Below are 27,102 nucleotides of genomic sequence, written 5' to 3' on the forward strand. Positions count from 1 at the left end.
GTGCCCCATGATTCAAAGCCTTTATGTCATAAATTTTGCCCACTGTCTTAGTTCATTCAGACTGCTGTAACAAAATACCATAAACTGAGTACCTTATAAAAAAACAGAAATTTATTTCTCATAGTCCTGGTCCCAACTCTCAGCCTGAGACTGCAAATGACAATTTCTTTTTGTCTTTCAGGTTTAAATTTTTTTTTAATATTTTATTGGCCGGGCGCGGTGGCTCACGCCTGTAATTCCAGCACTTTGGGAGGCCAAGGCAGGCAGATCACCTGAGGTCAGGAGTTCGAGACCAGCCTGGCCAACATGGCAAAACCCCATCTCTACTAAAAATACAAAAATCAGCCAGACGTGGTGGCAAGCGCCTATAACCCAGCTAATTGTGAGGCTGAGGCAAGAGAATCGCTTGAACCTGGAAGGTGATGGTTGCAGTGAGCCGAGGTAGCCTGGGTGACAGAGCGAGACTCTGTCTCAAAAATATATATATATATTTTATTAAAGTTTGTATGCATGTAATTTAAATAAAACACTTCTGAAGACTTTTAATGGAAAAAAGGCAATCTTGGAGTACCACTGCCTACTCCCCGCTTCTCCCATTCTGCCCTCACCAGACACAATCTCTGTAAAATATTTTAACTGCTTTTTTAAGTATTAATATTTACCTTGGGCTGAGCACGCTGGCTCACACCTGTAATTCCAGCACTTTGGGAGGCCGAGGCAGGTGGATCACAAGATCAGGAGTTTGAGTCCAGCCTGACTAGTGTGGTGAAACCCTTTCTCTACTAAAAATACAAAAACAAAAAAGTTAGCCAGGTGTGGTGGCACGTGCCTGTAATCCCAGCTACTCAGGAGGCTGAGGCAGGAGAATTGCTTGAACCCAGGAGGCGGGGGTTACAGTGAGCCTAGATCATGCCACTGTACTCCAGCCTGGGTGACAGAGTAAGATTCTGTCTCAAAAAAAAAAAAAGAAAAGAAAAGAAAAGAGAAAAAAATTACCTTCATATCACTAAATAAAATGCTTCTATTACTATTTCTTGATTTTTTTGGTTTCTTGTATTTTCCATTGACTCCCCTCTATGGAAGATAACATTTGTCTCTCTTTCAATATCTTCCTATCTCCTGGTGTGTTATCTCTCACACACTCACCCCATTCCCTTCTTCACGTCTTCCAAACATAATAATTTTGGTTAGATGTATATTAGGTGTTTTTATTAATAGACCCTGTTATTATTACTATGTATGATTACAGCAGGGTCAGGTAGTATACTATGATTTCCTTCCCTGCAAATAATTTATTTGGTGGGGAGGGGAGTAAATAAGTTTGCTTTTTGTTTGTTTACTTGATTAGTTATATATGTACCCCAAACTCTCAATTGTTTTATCCTATCTCAAGATGTACTGTTTCTTAAATGATGCTATCAATTTCATCTTCTTTTTTTAAAAAGAAAAAAAAACATGGTCTGGCTCTATTGCCAGGCTGGAGTGCAGTGACGTGATCTCGTCTCACTGCATCCTCCATCCCCTGGGCTCAAGCGATTCTTGTGCCTCCGCCTCCCGAGTAGCTGGGATTACAGGCATGTGCCACCACGCCCGGCTAATTTTTGTATTTTTAGTAGAGACGGGTTTTCACCATGTTGGCCAGGCTGGTCTTGAACTCCTGGCCTTGTGATCTGCCCACCTCAGCCTCCCAAAGTAGTGGGATTACAGGTGTGGGCCACCACATCCAGCCCCAATTTCACCTTCTTTAACATGTGCCTCCTAAAGCCTTTCGACCTCCTCCAGTATGGTTGAGTAGTCCTCTGCACTCAGCTGGGATAACTGATACCAAAATACTTTCCTATCCCTGTACTACACATTACTGGAATCAGGAAAAAAGAACTTAGTACTTACTCCAGGAAACACTTGCTCTGGGAGTGAACCAACTAATATAGTTTATTTCTCAAGACTCACAACTTGCTTGCCAAAGCTGTTCAAGAAACTTGCCTCACTGTGCCCAATAATACGAAGCCATCATGTCATAAATTTTACCCACTGCATTGGCCCATTTAGGCTGCCCATATGCCAACAAAATACCATAAACTGGGTACCTTATAAAAAACAGAAATTTCTCAGTTCTGGAGGCTGGGCCGATTTGGTGTCTGGTGAGGGTCTGCTTCCTTCTAACTGGTACTTTCTCTTTGGATAGTAGCTTCTCCCTGCATCCTCATATGGTGGAAGGGGCAAGGCAGCTCTCTGGGGACTCTTATAGGAAAACGAATCTCATTCATGAAGACTCCATCAATCTTCCTGGGCTCAAGCTATCCTTCTATCCCAGCCTCCTGAGTAGCTGGAACAACAGGTATGCACCACCATGCCCAGTTAATTTTTTTTTAATTAAATTTTTTGTAGAGACTTGATCTTGCTCTATTTCCCAGGCTGTTCTTAAATTCTTGTGCTCAAGTGATCCTCTCACCTCAGCCTCCCAAAGTGCTGGGATTATAGGCTGGGTGTGGTGAGCCACCTCAGCCTGGGGTCTCTTTAATTAAGGTTATAATGCTAACCATGGCATAAAATACTAAGCAGCATTTTTCAAATTATTTATTGCTACTGCCTTGATTTTGGAGAAGCTGGGAAGTAAGGAGGTGAGGTGAATACTCTGACAGTTAACACGTGTTAGAGAGGAAAGTTGTGTGAAGAGGCCGCCAAAGTAAACAGCATGAATGAATCTTCTTGTATTAGGGCTGCTGCAAATCCCAGGTAGAAAAATGACAGTCCAGGCTCCTGAACCATCGGGAACCCAGGAGTCTGCCCTACTGTGAGGAGGGGGCAGGCCTTCTTCAATAAGGGTCCCACCATCACGGGCTAATAATCTTTCTCAGTTTAGGTGATATTGAGGTGTTGGGACTATTAGAAATCTGACAGATTTGACCAAGATTTGGAGATGTGCACATATTGGGAAGGACTGGGTGTCCCTAGCCACTCTTCTCTGGGATAATGTGGACGTCATTAGTTTGGGAAGCAGGTGGGGAGAAGAGGAGGATTGACTCCGATTTGGTGTGTAGTGGGGGCCTTGATGTCCTTCTGCCTCTGTCCACCTTTCCCCGTGTGACTCACTGCAGCCCGCATTGCTCACAGGGATCATTAGTTCTCCCGGTAGGCAGAGCACCTTCTGCAGACGCTGCTCTGCTGCCTTGTGAATTTCCTCCACAGACTTGGTTGGTTATAATTTGGAAACAGTTGTTTTTTTCCTTTGTTTTAATCTTCTCCCATATTGAAGCTGCTATTGGCGACAGGGAAAGGGGAGCAGGAAGCCAACCCAGGGAAACATGAGAGTTTCCTGCATACCACTTGGCCACCTGCCCTCACTGGCCAAACCCCCACTGCTGTTCCCAGTCAGTCTGGTTTTTAGAGGCATCATGGGACTAGAACAGCTGGATACACTATTCTCGACAGGGTGTCAGGCAGGAGATTCACCTTCCCCAGCCCAGGGGACATGAGAGAAATCTGTAAAGGGACAGATGCACCATCTTTATATTAAAAGAAAAAGCTCCTCAGATTTTGTTACTAGGAGTCTCCTTTGTGACATTTGCTGAGCTTTCTCCCCAGTCCTACCTTCCTATTGGCTACCTTTTATACAAAAATAATAAACATTTTAGACTAATATGACAAAAATGAGATAAAACATTTTACTAGTATACATTTAATTACATTATCCAGTGTACTTAAAAATTTACTTAAAAACATTTTACTAGTGTACAGATACTAAAATGTGCTTACTAAAAACTAGTAAAATATTTCACTCTGGAAATCATCACTAAGTAATTATTCTGTCCTGTTGATTGTGAGCCTTCAAAAATGTTTAATGCTTGAAGGATGCTCCGGGAGGCAGGGAGTCCTTTTGTTAATGGGGAAGGGTGTCCAGGTTCTTGGCATCTTGAACAAAGAATTGGACAAAACGCACAAAGCAAGGAAGAGATTTACTGAAAAAGAAAGTACACTCCACAGTGTGGGAGTGTACCCAAGCATAGTTACAGAATTTTGGGGAGTTTAAATACCCTCTAGAGGATTCCACTGGTTACTTGGGGTAAGCCCTATGTAAATGGAGAGGATGAAGTAAAGTTACAAAGTCATTTACTTGGTCTATGCCCTATGGAGAGGATCTTTCCTGTGACAGCTGAAGTGTGAATCGGCCTTATGTTCCCTGCCTCCAGACCCTATTTTCCTGCGTCACTTAAAACAAAAAAAACTTCAACGAGGCATATGTTACATATCATAAAACTCACCCATTTTAAGTGTACAATTCAGTGATTTTAGTAACTTCCCTCGATGGTGTAGCCATAACCATTACTCAGTTTTGGAACAATTTTATTCCTCCCAATAAGATCCTTCATGCTCTTTTCAGTTAATCCTGTTCTTACTCCCAGTTCCAGGCAACCAACAATCTACTTTCTCTATATATAAATTTGCCTTTTCTGGACACTTCGAATCAATGAAATCATATAATATGTGGTCTTGTGTCTGGCTTTTTTTTTTTTTTTTTTTTTTTTTTGAGACAGAGTCTCGCTCAGTTGCCCAGGTTGGAGTGCAGTGGCGTGATCTCGGCTCACTGCAACCACCATCTCCCCAGTTCAAGCAATTATCCTGGCTCAGCCTCCTGAGTAGCTGGGATTACAGGCACCAGCCATCATGCCCAGCTAATTTTTGTATTTTAGTAGAGACAGGGTTTCACCATGTTGGCCAGGGTGGTCTTGAACACCTGACCTCACGTGATCCGCCCACCTCAGCCTCTCAAAGTGCTGGGATTACAGACGTGAGCCACTGTGCCCGGGCCGTGTCTGGCTTTTTTACTTAGCTAATGTTTTTGAGGTTCGTCCATGACATACAACGTCTTGGTAGTTTGTTCCTTTTATTGCCGAGTAGAATTTTGTTGATAATGTACCATATGTTGTCAGCAGAGAGGCTTTTAAACTTGGATTCCAGCTTCCTGTGGTCTAAACAGAACCCTCCGAACAGGACTTATAGGGGAAGCTGCTGTGCCTGTCCAAAAAAAACTACTAATCAGAACGAGCTTTGTCATCCGGCGTCAGAACTGCTGCAGAAATTTTTACAATTTTGCAACTTCTTTTTTACAAGGAACTTTTGTGCTACTACACATCAGGACTTTTGAAGCATCCGATAAATCCATGTAATAAATATGAGCATGTGTCTGAGTGGACAAGAAAGTGAAACCATCCATGCTACATTGGATAATTTTTCCTCCCCCAGACTGGACAGGGAATCTCAGCTTTCGAAATAGAGTATCCTGTCTCCATTTACAAAGCTGCACAGGTATTAAAGATCGTGCTGCCTTTGTTAGGCAGATTTGGAGGGGAGGCCCAACAGCAAAGATGGAGAGGAAAAGAGAGTGGAACTTGTGGAACAGGAAGCCCCCCAGGGTCTGTGCAGGGCTGCTCAGCTCTTGAGGGTATTGTAGATGGTGAGGTAGTGATGGTGTCCCGGGGCAGCCCAGCACCTCCACTGGGCCCAGAAGGTCTTGACTTTGGACACTTACCCTTGTTTCACAAGTGTTTAAAAGCTGTTTTTGCTTTTGTTTTTTTTCCTAATCATTACTTGGTAGTTACTAATCCTTCTTTGGGGGAGGGGCAGGGCTTTAAAACTTAAGAAAATAATTTTCATAAAAATATAAAAAATGGAAAAAAATTACCTTGTAAAAAATTTGCTATACAAAACAAAATGCAGCTGTTGAGAATCTCAGTAAAAGTTAAAATGCATTTGCTGGCACTGGTACCTTTCTACATGAGGTTGGGTCACTGTGCCATCATACTGGGGCGGGGGCGGTATGTATGGTGTGTATGTGTGAAACTTCTTGTGTCAGGATGGGTCATAATCTTAGTTGTGGTTTTCTTTCCAAATAGGGTTACAAAGCAGAAACCATGGGCCTGGAAGTGACAGACCCGAGTGAATCCCACCTTCACTACTTTGTGCCATTGGCCTGAACTTTATTTACAAATAACCTCTTTATTTGTAAATAACCTCTCCCCTGGCACTATAATGACAGAATTTTAAAATACTGCCTGACACATAATAGGCACTTAATACATGGTTGCCCATGGTCACAATGATATGTGCAACTTTGAACAGAGAGTCAGTGACATCTTTGGGCTAGAAGGGAAACTAGACATTTGTTTTCCTGTTTCTGGGCAAAACTGACTACCTCCCTAGAAAACAAGTATTCCCTATCTGCCTTTCAACTATTGAACAAGTTTGAGAGCCTGCTACATGTCAAGCATTGTCTTAGGGACGGGGCTACGGGGGTCACCAGGCAGCCACAGTCCCTGCTGTTGTGATTATGGTTTGGCAATGCCTAATTATTTAAACTGAAACCTCGTTCAAATCTCCCAGTGATTTCTTGAGGGGCTTTATCATATCGTAAAAACGATATGGGACCAACCCAATGCCCATGGGTTTTGTTCTGAGCCCTATCATTTCTTTGCCTCCTTCCTAAAAATGGAAGGTCAGGACCGGTGGCGGAAGGCAGGGGGCGGGGCAGGGGGCAGGGTTTGGTGGATCCTGAGCTGACTTGCCTATTTACAGCATTTTAAAATACTATAGTTGTATGTAGTTTTGTATATATAGGGTTTATTAGAATGTAACTTCCTTGAAGAGGTGGGTGGTATATTCTTTTTTTTTTTTTTTTGAGATGTGGAGTCTTGCTCTGTTGCCCAGGCTGGAGTGCAATGGCGTGATCTCGGCTCACTGCAACCTCTGCCTCCTGGATTCAAGCCATTCTCATTCTTCACCTGCTACCATTCCCGCCTAATTTTTGTATTTTTAGTAGAGACGGGGTTTCACCATACTGGTCAGGCTCGTCTTGAACTCCTGACCTCAAGCGATCCACCCACCTCGGCCTCCCAAAGTGCTGGGATTACAGGCGTGAGCCACTGTGCCCGGCCTGATGTACTTGTTTTTTTTTTTTTTTTTTTTTTTTTTTGAGATGGAGTCTCCCTCTGTCACCAGGTTGGAGTGCAGTGGTGCGATCTCGGCTCACTGCAACCTCCACCTCCCGGGTTCACGCCATTCTCCTGCCTCAGCCTCCTGAGTTGCTGGTACTACAGGCGTGCATCACCACGCCTAGCTAATTTTTGTATCTTTAGTAGAGACGGAATTTCACCATGTGGGCCAGGATGGTCTCCATGTCTTGACCTTGTGATCCACCCACCTCAGCCTTCCAAAGTGCTGGGATTACAGGCATGAGCCACCACACCAGGCCTTGGTGTACTTACTTTTAAAGCTTATAGTACTCATCACACCTACAAGACATTCAATAAATGTTTGCTGAATGAAAGGGACAAATGAAGCTGTAGTATCCCTGAGATCACACAGGAAGACAAGGCAGTGCTAGCCTCATTCCAATGCTTGTTCCAAGCTTTTGTCTCATCACAGGGCTGTTACAGGCTCAGATGGGGAATGTATACATCTCATAATGCCTTGGTAATAAAAGAATCCCATCAATTGCTCCTGAGAGCTTGTTGGGGGACACTATAAGTTTAAAATTAAAGGGGGAGAAGGCCGGGCGCAGTGGCTCACGCTTGTAATCCCAGCACTTTGGAAGGCCAAGGCGAGCAGATCACCTGAGGTCAGGAGTTTGAGACCAGCCTGGCCAACATGGCAAAACCCCATCTCTACTAAAAAATACCAAAAAATTAGCAGGGCACGGTGGTGCACGCCTGTAATTCCAGCTACTCGGGAGGCTGAGGCAGGAGAATCACTTGAACCTGGGAGGCAGAGGTCGCAGTGAGCTGAGATCACACCACTACACTCCAGCCTGGGCAACAGAGCGAGACTCTGTCTCAAAAATAAAATAAAGGGGGAAAAACTCAGCAAAAATCACTTATGGGCTGGGCATGGTGGCTCACACCTATAATTCCAGCACTTTGGAATCCCAAGACAGCAGGACTGCTTGAAGCCAGGAGTTCGAGACCAGCCTGGGCAACACAGCAAGACCTGCCTCTACAAAAAAATGACAGAATTAGCCAGGTGTGGTGGTACATGCCTGTAGTCCCAGCTACTTGGAAGGCTGAGGTGGGAGGAACGCTTGAGCTCAGGAATTCAATGCTGCAGTGAGCTATGATAGTGCCACTGCACTCTAGCCTAGGCAAGAGTAAGACCCCACTCTAAAATAAAGTTTTAAAAATCACTTGTGGTTGGCCGGGCGTGGTGGCTCACGCCTGTAATCCCAGCACTTTGGGAGGCCGAGGAGGGTGGATCACGAGGTCAGGAGATTGAGACCATCCTGGTTAACATGGTGAAACCCCGTCTCTACTGAAAATACAAAAAAGTAGCCAGGCGTGGTGGTGGTCACCTGTAGTCCCAGCTACTCGGGAGGCTGAGGCAGGAGAATGGTGTGAACCTGGGAGGCAGAGCCTGCAGTGAGCCCAGATTGTGCCACCGTACTCCAGCCTGGGTGACAGAGCGAGACTCCGTCTCAAAAAATAAAAAAATAAGAATCACTTGTGATTTTCTGCACTGAAGCCTGTCTAATAGAGCCTTAATAACCGGGGAGCAAGCGACTTCATCACATCCCCTAAATGTGACAGGAACTAGGAACACATCTGACCATATGCACTTTAATACTGCCTTTTTTCAGCATTTTTCAACACTTACATGCTGGGACTAAAAAAATGAAGATGTGCTCCTCCACTAAAACCTCCACTGTCCAGTTGGAATTGCAGTCTAGACAATCTAAGGAAAAGTGAGGGCCATATTCTGAAAAACATGTCGCTCTCAGTAGTTATAAACTCTTTTCACCGAAATGCTGTTTGATCCTCATCCTGAGAGCATATTTTTAAAAATCTCCAGAGCTCACCACTCATTAATAACCCAACAGTTTTATCAAGACTGTGGGTTACAGCAAGGATGCCTCTGCTGTGTCCTTGCTCTCTGCAAGCTTTTTACCAGGTGCTGGGCTGGAGACTTGCTGGGTGCTAGACCACAGGGATTTGGTCATAGCTGAATGTGAAGATGGCTGGCTGTTCTTTCAGAAGGAACCTGGCTGGAGTTCCTATTGCTCAAAGCTCCAGCTTGCAGCATTGGGCTAGAGCTGATGGAAGGAGAGCTGTTACCATTCTGTTCCACATGAATGCTACATTGTGAAAGAAAGATCTGACTTGGGCAACAAGGTAGTGTTCAAGGCGTCTCAGAGGGCCTAACCAGAACTCACCAGCTGTAGCGTAGAACTCCCTCAAGTGCAGATGCTGGACCTCTGCAGCAGAAATTTCTCAAGCTGTTTAGTATAATAGAAATGAAAATTCCCCATCCCATCCTTAACCTATTATCATCAGATAGCTCAGGGCAGGGGAAGGGAGTAGACAGAAACCCGATTTTAAAACCAACTCTAGAATAACTGATGTCTGCAAGTTGGAGAACTGATGTGCAGGACATGATCCACATGCCTCCTCATAAAACACCCGGAGAGGCAGCTATTGTGGATCAAGACTCCTGTCCTTAGTCTTCACCAAGCAGCACAGGCAGTGGAACAGAAGCTTCAGGTTTGTCTTCACCGGTCGAACTGTGATATCCAGAGGACAGGAATCATGTCTGCTCTTCACTGATGCTCCTCATTCCCAGGGCCACACAACACAGAAAGTGTCGGCTGTAAGCAGAGCCAGGCTAGTAGCAGCCAGGAATAGGTCGGCCACCTAGGTAAATGATGCCTAGTTGGTCTTCTTGGAGATCTCAGCCATCCTCATAACCTTTCAAGAACTCATTCATGTGAAAAACTGCAAAACGTCCTGCTTACCTGCAATTACTAAATCCAGTGAGGTTCCGATGCCCCCAGTCTAGAATTGTACCTTCCCCCTAAATCCTGCTGGGAGTCTCAGGAGAGGGTGTGATATGCCTAAGGTACTCTCTGTGATGTTCTGCATGGCGAACACTTGTTTCTGGTGACTGTGGTCACACAGGAATCGTTACCCACTTGACACGACAGGAGAAAACAGGTCACAGATTAACTGGCAGCCACATAGTGCATATGTGTGGTAATGTGGGGGGAAGGGTAGCACGCAGATAAATTATCCGCCCAAGTGCATGCTGAGTGGATGCAGATCACCGGCCCAGCACCTGGGGGCGGGGCTTTAAACCCTGGACTAAATCCACTCCTTAGGCTCCGGGATATCTGCTGGCAGGTGCACTGAGGGTGTACACAGCATGTGTGTTTGATAATGCAGTCCAATTGGGGAGTGGATAAAGTGCGTTTATTTTCTTCTATGTTTGTTTTTGTAAAAAGGAGAAAGGAAGCAAAAGACTCCTTCCTTCCAGACCCAGTGTCCACTGAGCTTGGAGTGGGTGGAGTAGGGACCAGCCCCCTAGGAGAAGGTGTAGGAATAGAAGGCAACGGCATTGGCGCTATAGTCCATGGGGAAGAGGTGCCCGATGTGCCTGGCCCCTAGGCTGGCCCCTCCCAGAGCGGAGGAGTGCCTCAGCTTCATCAGGGTGAAGCTGGAGAAGAAGTTCTGAGCCTGGATCTCTCTGCCCTGGGTCAGCGCCAAAAGAAAACCTGGAGGGAAGAACACAAGGACAGAGATAAGAGGAGACCAGCAACCTGTACGGGGGCCAGGAAGGAAGAGAGACAAGGACGCCCAGACCCTGAGGTACTCCTGTAGAGGTGCTGGAGGGGCCTACATGCCAAGTCCCCAGCACACAGGGTGCACTGGGTACTTGGGTATTGGAGCCTGAAAAATCGTGGGTACTGGAGCCAGCAGCACAGGGGGCCTGTCCTCCTCTCAGCTCCAAAGGACCCAATGCCAGGAACTCCATGGTAGGAATGGGAGTCCTTGAGCTACTTCAGAATGTCCAGTGGAAACCATCCAACTGCCTGGCATAAGGCTGCCAGGGCTAAGCAGCCAGGCCTCTTTTCTTCCGCCTAGAATTATGTTGACTAGGGATGTCCCCACAGGTTATCACGTGCCAGTCAGTGCTCCAATTTTAAGTTTGATCTGTCTTTAACTTTTAAAAAGTGGCTGTGATTCAATAAATCATTTGGAACAAAATATGTTTTCAAGAGTTCAAGGAAGGTGGATGGGACGTCATTAAAGGGCTCAATGGCAGAGTGAGGTTGAGGGCCTTAGATGGGAGCATCAGTGGCCTGTCTAGGCCTCAGGGTCCAGGAAGCAGCTTCTCTCTGGGGCAAGCAGCTTTCCTGGGCCACCTCCTTTCCAGCCCCGTCCCCTGCCCTTGCCCTTCCAGCCTCCCCGCAGGCTCACCTTCCTTCAGCAGCTCCCAGCTCTTCCACACGGAACCCACGCAAAGGATGGGGAGTCCAATCTCGCCCTGGAACAAGACCTAGGTGGAGAGCAGAAAATGGATACGGGGGCCAACCTAGCCTCTCCAGTGCTGAAGCAGGGAGTCTCCTATGAGCAACCCACCCTATCCTGGTGACTCACCCTCAAGCCAAGAAACAGTAGATAGACTCAGGAAAGGGAAAAAAAAAAAGGAGGAAAATAGGAGAGACTCAGAAAGGCCAAGGAGAGAAGAGGAAGGAAAAAGCGTTGAGCAACAATAGAGAGGAAGGAAAGAGAGAAGTGAGGGAAATTAACAGAAACATGACTGAACTGAAATGAACTGAAAAAAAGGGGACAGGCTGGGCACAGTGGCTCATGCCTGTAATCCTGGCACTTTGGGAGGCCAAGGTGGGTGGATCACTTGCGGTCAGGAGTTTAAGACCTACCTAGCCAACATGGCAAAACCCTGTCTCTACTAAAAATACAAAAATTAGCTGGGCGTTGTGATGCGCGCCTGTAATCCCAGCTACTGGGGAGGCTGAGGCACGAGAAACACTTGAACCTGGGAGGTGGAGTGGGAGGCAGAGGCTGCAGTGAGCCAAGATCGCGCTACTGCACTCCAGCCTGGCTGACAAGAGTGAGACTGTGTCTCAAAAAAATAAACAATAAAATAAAAAAAAAAAAAGACAGGGGACAGCACACACACACATACATTAAACCAATACACAATATATAAATACAGATTACAGGTCAATTACAGAGGTGGGCATTTGACCAAAGAACTTTTTTGTTACAGACATTCTGCAGAATGTTTCTCAGACCCTAAGTTCATTTAAAATAGTATCTAATTTACACAGGGTTTGATGGGATAGTCCCATCCCCAGTGGGAAAGGACCACCCCTCGCCCAGCAGCTCCCCACCTTCACTCCCACCTCAACTTACCGGGTCAATCTCAGGCAACACTGCTACGATGTGTCTGCCCAGCATCTCCCCAGCCTTCCTGAAGATATAGCGGGAAAGGGGGTCTCCCTGCTGAGCACCTGGGGTAGGGAGAATGGAAGAACGGAACTGGTGAGAAATGAGGGAGCTGCCATTCCTGGGCTATTCTCTCTCTGTTGCAAGGCAGCCACCATGGGAGCATCCTGAGCTAGCAGGACTCTACTGCAGGATGGATGCCTGCCTCGTGGCAGGTGGAGAAGCAAGTCTCCACTGACAAACAGCTCTGGGGACCCAGGACCCTAGATGAACAGCTGGATGGGACTCCTGTCAGTGCCCTCCACCCACTTCTAACAATCTGTTGTTGGTTAGCCTGTTCCTGGCTCTTTTCTAGAGGGGACTCAGTCCAGCAGGATCGAAGAGAGCCCTAGAATGTCGTGAGGCTGCAGGAACCCAAATTAAGGCAGGATGAACCTTACAGTGGAGAAAGAGCAATGTACAGATATACAAGCCCTCTGTTCAGCATCTCCTGACACCCAACAAAATATGCCTAACATCTCTATAATACCCTAGTTCTTTGAGTATAATTGGCAGGAAAAAAAAGTTATAGATTTGTCCAAAGGACAACTGCTTCATAAATTCCTCAGAAACAGGCATACAGCCTACACAAGCCATGACAGCTATTAAAGAGAAAAACACAGGTAATACAAAACTGTCAATACAACCCACGTGCCCTTCTGCCTCCACCCCAAGGCCCACCAGCACCAAGGCCAGTGGTAGCAGAGAACTGAGGTCACTCGGTGAGAGGAAAATTGTTGTCCAGTCCTGTCTGAACCCCATTCAATCTCCCAATTAGGGATCTTTGAAGAACAAAGCCACATAAAACCCACCCCACCTCCAGTACCTTCTGCAATTTTCCGGCAAAACCCAGCAAACCTGCATTTATCAAAGTCCCTATACAGGTGAGTGAGTATTCCTAGCCGATCTGGCACCTGAGAGGAGAAAGGGCACAAGAGAGTCATCAGAAGCAAAAGAAAATCCCAATCTGCCCACCAAAGTTGGCCTTCCTAATGTCTCTACTGTTGGAAAAGCTAGAATAATTTTTTTTTAACTCCAAAGTACAAGGATTTGAGATTTCTCATTTGAGAAAAGTTATTTGTTTTCTCTAACATGGACTTCATTTTTCTTATAGATTAGTTTGAAGGCAGCACAGAGAACAGAATTGTGTTCACCAAAGTGTTTCTTGTAGTTTCTTGAGCTGTTCTTTTTTTTGTAATTTTTTTTTTTCCTTTTTAGAGACAAGGTCTTGCTGTTACCTAGGCTGGCCTTAAGCAATCCTCCCACGTCAGCCTCCTGAGTAGCTGGGTTGGGATGTTCTTGAAAAGATTTCTTTGGTCAAAGGAATCTAAGGAATATTGCATATTGTAACTCTCCCTTGGGGAGTCACAATGCACATTAGCAAATTAAAGGCTCTAAGAAGTCCTGCAATCAAGAAATCAATTTGCTTCTCCCAAAACTTATTTGACCACAGAAGGCATGTCCTTCCAATCCCAACAAACTTACACATCTTTGACACCTCTAAGGTCCTGAGGAACCAACGGTTCCCCAGAATCCTTTTTTTTTTTTTTTTTTTGAGACAGAGTCTCCCTCTGTCGCCCAAGCTGGAGTACAGTGGTGCGAATCTCAGTTCACTGCAACCTCTGCCTCCCAGGTTCAAACAATTCGCTGCCTCAGTCTCCTGAGTAGCTGAGATTACAGGTGCCCGCCACCACATCCAGCTAATTCTTGTATTTTTAGTACAGACGGGCTTTCACCATGTTGGCCAGGCTGGTCTTGAACACCTGACCTCAAGTGATCCGCCCACCTTGGCCTCTCAAAGTGCTGGGATTACAGGTGTAAGCCACCGTACCCGTCCCCCAGAATACATTTTTTTTTTTTTTTTTTTTTTTTTGAGACAGAGTCTCGCTCTGTCGCCCAGGCTGAAGTGCAGTGGCGCGATCTCGGCTCACTGCAAGCTCCGCCTTCCGGGTTCAAGCCATTCTCCTGCCTCAGCCTCCTGAGCAGCTGGGACTACAGGCGCCTGCCACCACGCCTGGCTAATTTTTTGTATTTTCAGTAGAGACAGGGTTTCACCGAGTTAGCCAGAATGGTCTCGATCTCCTGACCTTGTGATCGGCCCGCCTCGGCCTCCCAAAGTGCTGGGATTACAGGCATGAGCCACCGTGCCCGGCCCAGAATACATTTTAATTAAATGTCTGAGGGAGTGGGTGGTAAAACTTGAGCACCTACAGCAATGTAGTAAGCATGTTATATACTATCTCATTTGATCTTTGTAACAACCCTATAAGAATGACTAAAGGATAGAAGAGGGAGCAGCAGACCTATCAGTAGAGTTTGGAACCAATTGACTGAGTTGGGATAGCTTAACAGTTACTAACAGCACCTCCTATGACAACTGCTCATCAAGTGATTTCTCTGCCTGGTCCCCTCCTATTCCTCACCTTGGCCTAGCCGGGGCTCCTCTTTCATCATCAGTCCCTCAGCCCTGATAATCTAGGCCCTACTTCCCAGCATCTCTATTTTCCTTCCTTGGTCCTGGTCCCAGCCCCAGCCCCAGCCCACCTAAATGGCTGGAGAGGAAGACTAACTGGGCCTCACAGGTAACTATCAAATAAACTCAACAACCTTGTCCTCTCCCTTTCACCTTCTCTCCTGCCTTTTACTTCTGGTTCTGCTAAAGGCAGGTGTTTCCTAACTTACCACAAAAGAACACGGCACAAACAAGGAGGAGTCAATCTCCAGTGCCCTGGGGAGGAAGATGCATCTCCCCCAGAACTCTCCCTGTCCACCTCTTCAGGGGCTCTCTTGACCCTTCCAGGCCAGAGGCAGCTCACAGCCCAGTGCATGCGTTCATACTCTACCTGCTGTCTCTGCCCTCCGACCTCACCCTGAACTTTTCATTCTAGCCTAGAACGCCATCTGCTTTCACTTCCCAGCAGATTCTAGCTGCCCAATAATGAAGTCTGCCTAATCACTTGTCCCCAAACCACCCCTTCCTCATGACTGACACCCTCCTAGAATGTACCACCCTGTCCTAGAATGCACCTCCTAGAATGCACCACCCTGTCCTAGAATGTACCTCCTAGAATGCACCACCCTGTCCTAGAATGCACCTCCTAAAATGCACCATCCTCACCTACGACTTCACCCTGCAACTCAGACCCACAGCTCATCCTATTTCCTGCCCACCCGCCCAGGCCCTCCTCTGCATCCACTCTTACTTGGAGTGATTCACTGCCCTACCCCAGGTGTGCATGCTTCCTGGGAGCAGGAGGAGTACCTGGAAATAGTTGAACATGGCCTGTTTGACGGAGCCGATATCATGAGGAGCCGCCTCTAGGTTGTCGATGGAGTCAAACACTATTTTCACCGCTTGGTGTGCGATCCAGTAGGCTGCAGGGAGCAGAGAGGGCTAAGAAGATGGGAGCAGTCACCCTGAGCTCATGAGGAAGGAAACTCAGATCCAGACAGGTTAGTGATCTGCTTGAGTTTTATACAGATTAGGTTTCCTGATTCCCAGCCAGGGGTGGCAGAGGGTGGGAGAGGGGGTGGGGAGGTCTCTAATCAAATGGTACCTGACTGACCAAAATAAGGGAAAGTTGGAGGGAGAAGACAGAATAGGTGAGGCTGTGTCACACCAGCTGCTACCCAAGGATAAGACAAGGTCAGTCTGTTGTCACAAATACCACTGGAGTCACTGCCATGAACTGGACCTCAAGGGCCCCTGTGAAAATATACACATGCTACTTGGAGAGCGGTGATGGTGGGAAGGGCTTCTACACCCTTTCCCCTAGCAGACTGGTATGCCATCTCCTGGCATCTATGGCCTTACCCTCAGTTTCAACTCCTCCCTAAGGACAGCAAGTCAACACAGGCAGGCCCCTGTGCTGAGGGATGAATCTGAGTCCTGGGTGCAAGTCACTGCTGGAGAGCAGGGTCAGCAGCTAGTCCAGCCTTTGCACCTCTATGATCTCAGTCATGATCCTGCACATGGAATGGCCGGTTCAGGAGTTGTCCCCAGGAAGCCCCAAGGGCTCCGTGAGCCAAGGGTAGGGAGAGAAAGACAGGGAATGAAGGAAGGGGCAGATCCAGGACGAGGAGCTGGGCCAGTCAGTGAGCTCACCTGAACCCTCATCACCCATCATATGGCCCCAGCCACCGCAGCCACTCTCAGAGCCATCAGGGTTGATAAGCCTGCAGTTGGAGCCTGTTCCAGCTATGAGCACAACTCCACCTGGGGAAAGGGAATAGCAGGCTCGGTGCGGCCAAGGCCTAGCACAGAGCAACAGCTTGCTGCTGTGGAAAGACAGGACAGAAACCAGCCCCAGGCAAGCGATCACCACCCAGTCCTATAGAGGAGAAAACAGGGCCCAGCTAGTTTCCTGCCTGAGGGTGAGGGCCTGGATCTTAGAAAAACTCCAATCCCATAATGCCCTTGTCTAGGGGGACAAAGAAAAATGCAAGCCTGCACCTCTTAGAGGGAATGCGGCTTCTTGCCCAGCCGGTTTTCCAGTGACTCTACTTGCTTTACTGAGATTGTGCTAGACCTGTTCTCAGTGATATTCACTCATACCCTAAACCATCTTATGAATACAACTACCTCTATTTTATAGATGAGGAAACGGAAACTCAAGAGAGTTTCGGAACTTCATCAACATGGTATAGCAGGCAAAACAGGAACTGGGATTCAAACACCAATCCCATGACACCAACACTCTTTACACTATCACAGGGCCACCCCACTTCCTCCTCAGCACTGACAGCTTCCACAGTCTGCCTTCCTCACCACACGGCCTCCAGGGGTTCCCTCATCTGCAGGGGAGTTACGTTTGACTCCACTCCTTGATTCCCATCAAGAGACCTTTCTTGCCCTCCCTCCTGCTGCCTGGTCCTTGCTCTGGCAAAGACTTAAACTACTGAAGGAGTCGAGGGGAATATAAGAGAGGCTGCCTTCTGGATATTTGCAGAACAAGTTTTGTCAGCTGTATCTAGGGGGCTTTCCCAAAAAAACCAGTTCTCACTCTCACCCCTCCCTCCACTTCCTCACCATCCGGTGTAGCTGTGGCGATGGAGCCGGCGGCATCGGTGGTGATTAAGTAGCTTTCACTCAGGTAGGGAAATCGGTCCCTCAGCTCCTCGATCAGGATCCTCCCCGCGTCCTCCTGATCCCCACCGCTCAGAGATAGGCCCTAGGCCACGTGGGAGGTGAGCAAGTGTGCAGAGCCCCAGCCCCAGCTCTTTTCTCAACCCCCTCCCCGTCCTGATGCCTGATTCCTGTTCTCCCCATCTGGCCATTCCCTGCTCACCCAGCCCGTCCTCCTTTCACCCCACACAATGAACCCTCGGAAGGCTGTGGTTATAAGAACAACCTGGACTGGGGATGGACAGAAGAAAGATGGATTCCACAATGCCAGCTTTGGAGCTTGGGAGGGCGGTAGTGCTCTTAACAGAAAGAGCAGGCAGCGGGGCAAGGTGAGGGGCGATGGAGAGGTAAGTTTGGTTTGGAACACATGGGGTTTGCCCATGGCTGCAGAACATCCCACATGTATGTCCAGGGAGTGGCTGGAGCTACTGCAACTTGGGAGAAAGATTTGAAGCAGGAGTAATAATAGCTAACATCTAATGAGTGCTTACGGGTCAGGCTCTATACTAACCGCTTTGCAATGTATCATGTCATTTTACCTTCCCAACAACTCTGAGGTAGCTACTATCCACATTTTCCAAATGAGGAAACTGAGGCTTAGAGAAGGTAAGTAACCTACACATGGTTACTCAGATACTAAGCAGCAAAGCTGGGATTCAAACCAAGGTCTTGGCAGCTCTCCAAAGCCTGTGCTCTTCCAACACACTTGTAGTTTGTAGGTGGCAACTGAAGCCATGAGACTGGGTGAGATTATGATGGTTTCGACACCAGGGACTAAGTCTTGGAGGTCCTTCCCTCTACAGTCATCAAACTCATCTAGTTCAAACTTGCTAGCTGTCTCAGTGTCACTGATGGCTGAATTCCCCGGCTCCACCCCAGACTCACCAAGCTTCGCAGCGGTACCAGAGGATCCACCCCTGCTTTCCGTTTGGCCCTGTTCACCATCTCATTGATCCTCTCCACACACTTGTCTGTCCCGATCAGCTGGCCCCAATCAAGGGAAGAAGGAGTTACAAAGGCTTACAGAAGCTACGTTGCCCCTACAGGCTGCTCTATGAGCCCCAGCCACCACCTCAACAGGAATTACAGAGAATAAAATCAGAACCAAGCCCTCTGATCCCCTCAGTATGGTTTTTACCCAGTGGTTTGTGCTCAGTCCATCTGCTTCTGCCAGGATCTTCCCATCCTCCGAGACTAAAAGGACCTTGGACCGTGTGCCTCCCCTACAGAACACAAGAGGGCACTTGGTCTTGCTCAGAAAAAACCCGCAGAGAGAACTAAGCTTGTGTTGTCCACACTGGCAGAGCCCAGTGTGATGGAAGACACAGTTTCAACAAACTCAATCACCACTCCCAAACCCGCCTCTATGGTTCAGTGTTTGCGTGCTCTTTAACTGAAACATAATTCTCACTCCTCTTCCCTTAGGATGTCTTTATCCTGCAAAACTCTACTTATACTTCACCTAGTCCTTGAAACCTTTTCTGAGGTGTGGCCCACCCCCACGAATTAGTTAAGTCTCCATTAGTCAAACCTTCACAGTGCCTCTAAAGTTATTAAGGACTCCTCTGTATGAAGAGTGTGTTCAGAGGCTTTGTGTCCACCTCTTACTAGACTTCAAGTTCCACTGGGTCAAGCTCCTGATCACTTACCCTCTCAGCACTAGCACAGGAGCTGGCACGGGCAATGCTCAGCAAACACTCCTAAGAAAAATGGCACATCTCTCTGCTTCCTTCACAATAGCTAAAGACTGCCTTTCAAGATCCAGGTGTCTTTAAGACACCTTTGCGAGAAATGCTGATCACATGACAGGGTGAGTTCATACATACTTAAGCAAGTAAACCTTCAAATGTTGATTACTGGGGGGGTCACGATAGTTCACAGGGAGATCTGTGGTGGTGGGATATATGTTTCTTTATTGATCATTACTTTTAGGAATGGAAGAAGAGGACACTGAAGACCGCTCATCAAACTCAAAGAGGACATGAAATTTCAAGGGGGTAGTTAATACATGAGTTGGCAGATTCAACATCCAAAAGAATGTCTTGACGAACTGGAAGAAACGGGTCATATCTTACAGATGACTATAACAAGGATGAATGCAGACTTCTATACTGTTTTTTTTGTTTTGTTTTGTTTTGTTTTTAAGTGCTACAGATCCAGGATGGGAAAGACCATTCCTAATAATTCATGGGAAAAGACTGTAGAGTCTGTGAATCAGCAGTGGGGTGTGGCTGCCAGGAAAGTGAAAACAATCACAGATTCGAAAGTACAGTGCTCTGGCTGAGAGGACAGCCACCCCCATTATTCCCTGATTTGACACACTCAGATTCACAGACTGTTGCCACTGACAGGGACGCAGCGATCTTATTTATCCCTATCCTCACTTTGCACATATGTAGCCCAGAGAGGGTAAATATCTTGTCCATAGTCATACCCAGGGGCAGAACTATTACAAAAAGTTCAGTAAACAAGCTTCTGAGCAGAAAAATGCAATCTAGTGAAAGCAGCATGGCAGGCCAACAGGGATGGAGTGTTTTTCAGACATCAGGACAACCTAGAACTCTGGCTCACAGCTGCTCCAGCTCCCGGATAACCTCCAACCAAGATCTCTGCTCCGCTTTTCCCCACCCCCACTCCCACTCCCCACCCTGCCCCCTCTCAGCAATTTCACACCTGACACCTGTTCTGCAAAACTCTGTCCGAGGTCAGGTATAGGAAAAAGGCGCTGCTTCCCCAGCTGAAGACAGCTGAGTGGGTGTTTCGTGGGAGAAAGGGGCGTGGTTCCGCCAAGAAACACAAAGGATCCCCCACCCGGGGTGTGGCTATTGCACACGCAGAGTCCCCGTAAGGCATACGGCCGCGCGCTGCAGGGCGCCCCTGCGCGTGCACACACCTCTTCTCCGCAAGGTCCCGCCGACCAAAGTGCCCGGACGCCGTGGCTCAAGGCCACCAGCTTGCCAGCCTGGCCACGGCCTTCCGCCCCACCCTCGGGCCCAGGCTCCCTCAGCCGGGCGGCACTCACCCCTCTATACCCCCATAGATCGCGGCCATGCTGCTGCTACCGTCGCCGCTGGTCCCGCCGTTTGCTTCCCTCCCCGCCTGACGCCTCCAGCCCTCCAGCTGGCTGGGCACCGCCCCGTGTCCCGAAAGCTCCCGCGCAGCCAGCTACGGCCCAGTGCGCGTGCGCATGGGCGGGGCGGGGCGCCGGTAGGAGTTGTGGATCGCTGAGTTCCTCAGGGTGGCGTCTCCTCCGGGTCGCGCGACTGCGGTCCGCAGCGGCCCCTCCCGTCTTCCTGGATCCTGCTTCCAGAGATGGACACTAATCCCAAGAGGAGGAACCAAAGAGGGGTATCTAGGTCCGTCGGACCCTTAGGACACGTCACTGCCCTGCCTGCCCCTTAGCGCCCGGAAGTTGCTGGCAGCCCCGCGTTATATTGCGCGTGCGCATTGCTCTTGGCCACGTAGATTGTGACGCACGCTGGACCAGACCCCCGCGAAGCTGTGGGCTCAGGGACCTGCGCTCATAAGCCTGTTACATAAATTACTGTAGTGTTCAACCGAACATCTGCCACGCGATGGCGAGTCACACGGGCACACACGAACACACGCTCACATTGTTGCCCTGCGCTCGTGTGAATGTAGGGATCCGGGAGGAATTGGGAACTAAACAGAGACAAGCCCCCCAGGCGGTCCCGGCAGCACTGAGGAGGGAGCCTTTACCTCTTACTACCCACCCAGTTTACTTCTTCTTCTTTTTTTTTTTTTTTTTTTTTTTTGAGACGGAGTCTAGCTCTGTCGCCCAGGCTGGAGTGCAGTGGCCGGATCTCAGCTCACTGCAAGCTCCGCCTCCCGGGTTCACGCCATTCTCCGGCCTCAGCCTCCCGAGTAGCTGGGACTACAGGCGCCCGCCACCTCACCTGGCTATTTTTTGTATTTCTTAGTAGAGACGGGGTTTCACCGTGTTAGCCAGGATGGTCTCGATCTCCTGACCTCGTGATCCGCCCATCTCGGCCTCCCAAAGTGCTGGGATTACAGGCTTGAGCCACCGCACCCGGCCTCCAGTTTACTTCTTGTGGAGGATGTTTGCAGGGACATAGGCTACTGGGAGAACTAGCAGTTACGGCTTTACAAGTTTTGTATTGCCTTTCAACCCCCATTCCGCTCCCTTTCCTTGCAGTGCGTCGGGAAAGGGAATGGGATCCCTAGGGGTGCAAATACAGGCCAGGTCAGGGAGAGCTGTGGCTCCTGAGGGCCTCCTCTGGCAGTTCTCGGCCCGCAGGGAGCAGCTTCACGGGCCAGGAGGGGCGGTCAGCTGCCCTTGGCATCTCTTAGGGGAAATCAGCTGGCCTGTCGCCGGTCGAACTCTGTCCCCCTTGACTGCCTGCCATCTTCTGGTGGAGAAATCCTAATAGGCTGCTGTGTCTAGTTATGCTTTAGTGAGAAAATTGTGCTTTTTAAGCTTCCTCATTTCCTACCGTACCACGTTGTAATTCACAGAAGTAAAAAGTAAATCGCTACGTGATAGACTCTATATCATGTATTCATTTATAGAATGTGTATATCATATATTCTATATCAGATGGAGAATGTAATAGAAGAGGGTAGGATTTTTTTATGCCTACCTACGACATTTTTTATTCACAGCACATTAGAGCTGGAAGATTATCCAAGACACATATTTTTAGAATTACAGAGTTAATAGATTCTGGTGCAATTAAACTGGGCAGGATTTTTGGAGACTAGATTGTAGGTGGATTTTGAAATAAGTGTTTCTCTCCTGTACTACTGCAATGAGCCATGGGGCCTATGTGTATGATAATATTAAGTTTGTCTTTGTATTGCTTGTTTAGGCAAGCAAGTAAAAGGGAAAGTGCCTAGGTTTAAGACAAGAATTGCGTTGGCCATTTACTAGCTGGATGATCTTGGGTGACTTACAGGTAATTGCTGCAGCCTGTCCTCTACAAATTGGAAATGATAAACATCCACCTGCTGGGGCTAACGCAAGATTTAAATGCCGAAAGACTTTTGGAAATCATAAACTCCTTCACAGATCTTAACTAACTTGTATTTACATTACCAATTAGTGTGTGCTGCCCTACACAGTATCCATATGTGATTACTGAGCACTTGAAATGTGGTTAGTCCAAAATGAGATATCCCGTCAGTGTAGAATACACACAGGATTTCAAAGACTTAGTACCAAGAAAAGAGTGTAAAATACCTCATTAGTCACTATTATATGAATCACATGTTGAGATGATAGCATACTGGATATAGTAGGTCAAGATTATAGATTAGTAAAATTAATTTTGCCAATTTATTAATTACCTTTTTAAGTGTTGCTACTAGGATATTTAAAATTTTGACCCACGTTGTATTTCTGTTGTACAACCCTGTTGTCTCCATCTGGACCATAATATTTCTAGGTCACTGAGTGCCTATTTATGAAATAAATAATGGCCAATAATTGATTTAAAGAAGAAATGGCATTGAATAAATAAAATACATTGATGTTGTATATTATAATTGTATAGAGCTCTTTTATGTACCTTTAACTTGTTTTATATGTACCTTTATCTTGTTTGATCATCCTAAAAACCTTATGAGAATGACACTTTTTTTTTTTTTTTGAGACAGAGTTTCACTCTGTGGCCCAGGCTGGAGTGCAGTGGCGTGATCTCAGCTCACTGCAATCTATGGTTCCTGGGTTCAAGTGATTCTCCTGCCTCCGCCCCTCAGCCTCCCAAGTAACTGGGACTACAGGGATGCGCCACCACGCCCAGCTAATTTTTGTGTTTTTAGTAGAGACAGGGTTTCACCATGTTGGCCAGGCTGGTCTCGAACACCTGACCTCAAGTGATCCACCTGCCTCGGCCTCCCAAAGTGCCGGATTATAGCGGTGAACTACTGCAGCAGGCCAAGAATGACAGATTTCTAATCACATATTACAAATGAGGAAACAGGAGGCTCTAAAATAAAAGTAATAAGCCTAGGCTCACACAAATAATATATGTGGCTTATTATGTGTGGGTAGTTAATATCAAGGGGAGGAAATTCAAGATGTTGCAATATAGCAGGGTATACAAGTGTACACTGGGCTTGCAACATCCAGTGGCTGCTCCCATGATGCTCACAAGGTTGATAAAGTTCTTTAAGAATCTGTAAGCCACAGTCTTCTCTGTCTTCTGTACTTTGTCCCTATGACCCCAGGGAGGCCATAGTTTGGGGAAAGAGTGGTAAGAGAGACAATAGGAAAATATCTTTCCTCACAAATCTACTTGCAATTTTGGGACAGATGACTTTTGGTCAGGGTCCTCAACAGATTTTGTTAACTTAATTCATGAAACACAGTGACATCTGTTTTTACTCACCACAGTATGTCCAGGGCTAACCTCAGTACTCCACAAATAGCTTTGAGAGTGGTTTATAAACTATAAAGCATGGTGTCACAAACATGACGGGTAGCAAATGCCCAATTTGAGCTAAAGAAGGGAGCAAGCAAATTCCACAGCGGAAACTAAATTTACAGAACAGATCAGGAAGAGAAAGAGAAAATAAGGAGAAGTGAAACTGTGAACTGAGGAAGCAGGAATTGGACATGTGGTCAGGGGGCCTCAAAGAGATCTAGCCCTAGTCGGTCTTGCATTCGAAGTTGCCAGTACATGTGTGACCTCAGCACTGTGCTTTAAAATAATCTGGTAGGTCACTTACAGGGTGACAAATGGGAAGAGAGAGTTTGGAGAAGGGAAACACTTAGAAGGCTGGACATTGGTCCAGGTGAGAGATGAACAAGCAAGTGATGGAGGTGGGGGTGGGGGACAGAGCAGGAGTCACGGGGAGGGAGCAAGGAGGGGGTCATGCTAACATCTGTTGATCTGGGATGAGGAAGTAGAGAGAGGCTGGAGTTCACTTTCCCACAATGAAAGAGGCAGAGGTGAGGGGCTTCCTTACCGAGGGTGGAGGTGGGACTCTGGGGCTGGCATCTGCAAAGCAAGGGAAAGACAGCCTACGGGACTGCAAGGGACAAGGGGTGCATGGGGTCCCCAGAGCACAGAGGCAGCCATACACAGCTGGTGTAAATGTTCTGTTCTTCAAGTCTCTTCAGCCATGTAAGGGAACTGAAAAAAAAGAGGGATCTTATCTGCCTTGATCTTAAATTGTTCTGAGGGATGTGGGGCCTCAGGCCAGGGCAGCAACTGGAGCAAATCTGGTTAGTTTACTCCTTCTTCTTTTCTGAGCATGTGGGTGTCTATGTGTGAGTTTATATGCATGTCCTGGCTTGTGTCAATCTATGCGTAGGTGTGTATTTTTTTTTTTATATTCGAACTTCTCTTTGTATATGTTTCTAAGTGACTGAATGTGTCTACAGATGCATGTAGTTGAGATGACGTCCTCATGTATTTTTCTATATTAATGTGTCTACAGATTTCAAGTTAACGTTTCAGTTCTCAAAGAAACCTAAGCAAGCCTGCATATTTAGGCACCTTTAGGCAGATGCGTAAACGTGCACCTGTAACTTACGCTGGAGCCAGCTCACACAGCTCACAAAAACCCAGTTTCATGTACAACTCTCCATCTTTCATGAGGTATAATTATGTTGGTAGCTTGAAATCACCATGGTGGGAGTATTTACACCACAGAAATCAGTAACTGCTACAACTCAGGTTGTTATTATTTCCAGAAAGCTGACTGTTAACACTTACCAGCACACCACTGGGTATATGCCTGTGAGAAAGCTCATGGTCTGTGTATATCAGTGTATAAGCACACACTGTATATGAAAGTGTGTACCTGTGTAGCGGCTCCAATGTTTTACAGACTGCAAACTCAGGGGTACAAAAAGATAACTTTTTCTACAACTAAACTTGATTTCTGACTCAATCCTCCCCTCTCCCTAAAAGCAGAAAGCTTAATCCAGTTAATCATTTACAGGTAAACTCAGTCATTTCGGGTTTCAACTGAGGTCCAACACTTGTCCTCCTCCCCTTGGCTCACTGGGGTGACATGTGACAGCCAGGGTTAAACAGCACTGCAGCAGTGCCGAGGAGAGGCATCCACTAGCCTCTGCTGAGATGCGCAGTTTTCCCACTGGGGCATTTGGTCTCCTGACATCTCCTAAGATTCCCAAGGCACCATGAGCCCTCCAGTTGCCCAGTCTATACTGCCATTTTGGGAATGTGTCTCCTTGTCAGGTGTCAGGGATGTTTATATCTCTTTCGTAGTGCCTAACTATACAACACACTGTAAGATAAAGTGTATGTCCATTTTATAGTGGCAGAAATGCTCAGAGGTTAGGGACCAGATTGCCACAATGCCCTGTGAATTATGGACACTAGTACATGCTTTTGGTCATGATGGATTAGACATTGGTGCTTGAATAATCAGAATCCCCCATTCCATCACTGGACCCTGCACCAACTGTGACATCTCCTATGCTACGGTATAGCAGGAAACCCAAAACTAAGTGTACATGGAGAGACGGCTGGGAGGTGGAACCAATATGAATTCTGTGGCATGTAAAACCAGTGGAATAAGTTTCACAGACCTCCCCTCCCGAGCCTGTCTGGTTCCTTTATCAGGATTTAGTTATCTGGCTTCTAGATGGAGCCCTGGTACTGAGCTACCAACATTGTGTGTCCCAGAAGAGAGAGGCAAAGAACTCACAGCAGTGGGGTGGATTTTTCCAGAACAGACCTCCTCTGGAAGAGGTCTTGTGAAGTTGCTGCAAGGAAACGGTGGGCAAGGTTTAGAGGGAGGGGGATCTCTTCCAGGCGCCTGCCTTGCCCATTAGCAAATGTGCAGAACTCATAGTTCCCCCTTTTATAAAATAGTATTTTTTTTTAAGAGATAGGGTCTCATTCTGTCTCCCAGGCTGGAGTGCTGTGCTGTAATCATAGCTCACTATAGCCTCCAGCTCCTGGGCTCAAGTGATACTCTTGCCTCGGCCTCCAAAAGAGCTAGGACTAGAAGCACGCACCACCACGCGAGGCTAATTTTTAAATTTTTTTTTGTAGAGATGAGGTCTCGCTTTGTTACCCAGGTTGGTCTTGAATTTCTAGCTTCAAGTGATCTTCCTACCTCAGCCTCCCAAAGTGCTAGGATTACAGGGGTGAGCCACTGCACCTGGCTATATTTATTTTTAGAAAAAAATCAATAACTATAATTTTTCGAGATAACTTTAGATTCACATACAGTTGAAAGAAATACTACAAAGAGATCTCAGTTTCCCCCAGTGGTAACATCTTTCACAACTACAATATCACTACTCAGATATTAACATAGATACAGTCCATCAATCTTTCAGTTTTCTCCTTTTTTTTTTTTCTGAGATGGAGTTTCACTCTTTCGTCCAGGCTGGAGTGCAATGGCACGATCTCGGCTCACCGCAACCTCCACCTCCCAGGTTCAAGCGATTCTCCTGCCTCAGCCTCCCTAGTAGCTGGGATTACAGGCATTGTGCCACCACGCCCGGCTGATTTTGTATTTTTAGTAGAGACGAGGTTTCTCCATGTTGGTCAGGCTGGTCTCAAACTCCCGACCTCAGGTAATCCGCCTGCCTCGGCCTCCCAAAGTGCTGGGATTATAGGTGTGAGCCACTGCGCCTGGCCCAAATGGTGGGTGAATTGAGCCATTGCAAGGCATATAGGTAGCTGTCAGAATGCTTTTTCTTTTTTCTTTCTTTTTATTATTTTATTTTATTTTATT

General features: G+C 47.2%; 1 protein-coding gene across 2 annotated transcripts; it reads right to left on the reverse strand.

Moving 5' to 3' along the window:
• Positions 1–10,210: 10,210 nt before the first annotated feature.
• On the reverse strand, positions 10,211–21,049 carry NAGK (N-acetylglucosamine kinase). 2 transcript variants are annotated; one of them, XM_050754497.1, is made up of 10 exons: positions 20,420–21,049; positions 18,536–18,620; positions 18,283–18,381; positions 17,302–17,443; positions 16,378–16,488; positions 15,535–15,647; positions 13,099–13,186; positions 12,201–12,298; positions 11,241–11,319; positions 10,211–10,534 (listed from the first exon to the last, which is right to left on the reverse strand). In XM_050754497.1, the coding sequence occupies exons 1-10, from the start codon at positions 20,446–20,448 to the stop codon at positions 10,344–10,346; spliced, it is 1,035 nt and encodes a 344-aa protein (XP_050610454.1). In that variant the 5' UTR covers positions 20,449–21,049; the 3' UTR covers positions 10,211–10,343. The 2 variants fall into 2 exon arrangements, with proteins under 2 accessions (XP_050610454.1, XP_050610456.1); XM_050754499.1 differs by having other exon boundaries at positions 20,291–21,049.
• Positions 21,050–27,102: the final 6,053 nt, after the last annotated feature.

This window comes from Macaca thibetana, chromosome 13 (genome assembly GCF_024542745.1).
Source record: "Macaca thibetana thibetana isolate TM-01 chromosome 13, ASM2454274v1, whole genome shotgun sequence".
Classification (NCBI taxonomy): domain Eukaryota; kingdom Metazoa; phylum Chordata; class Mammalia; order Primates; family Cercopithecidae; genus Macaca; species Macaca thibetana.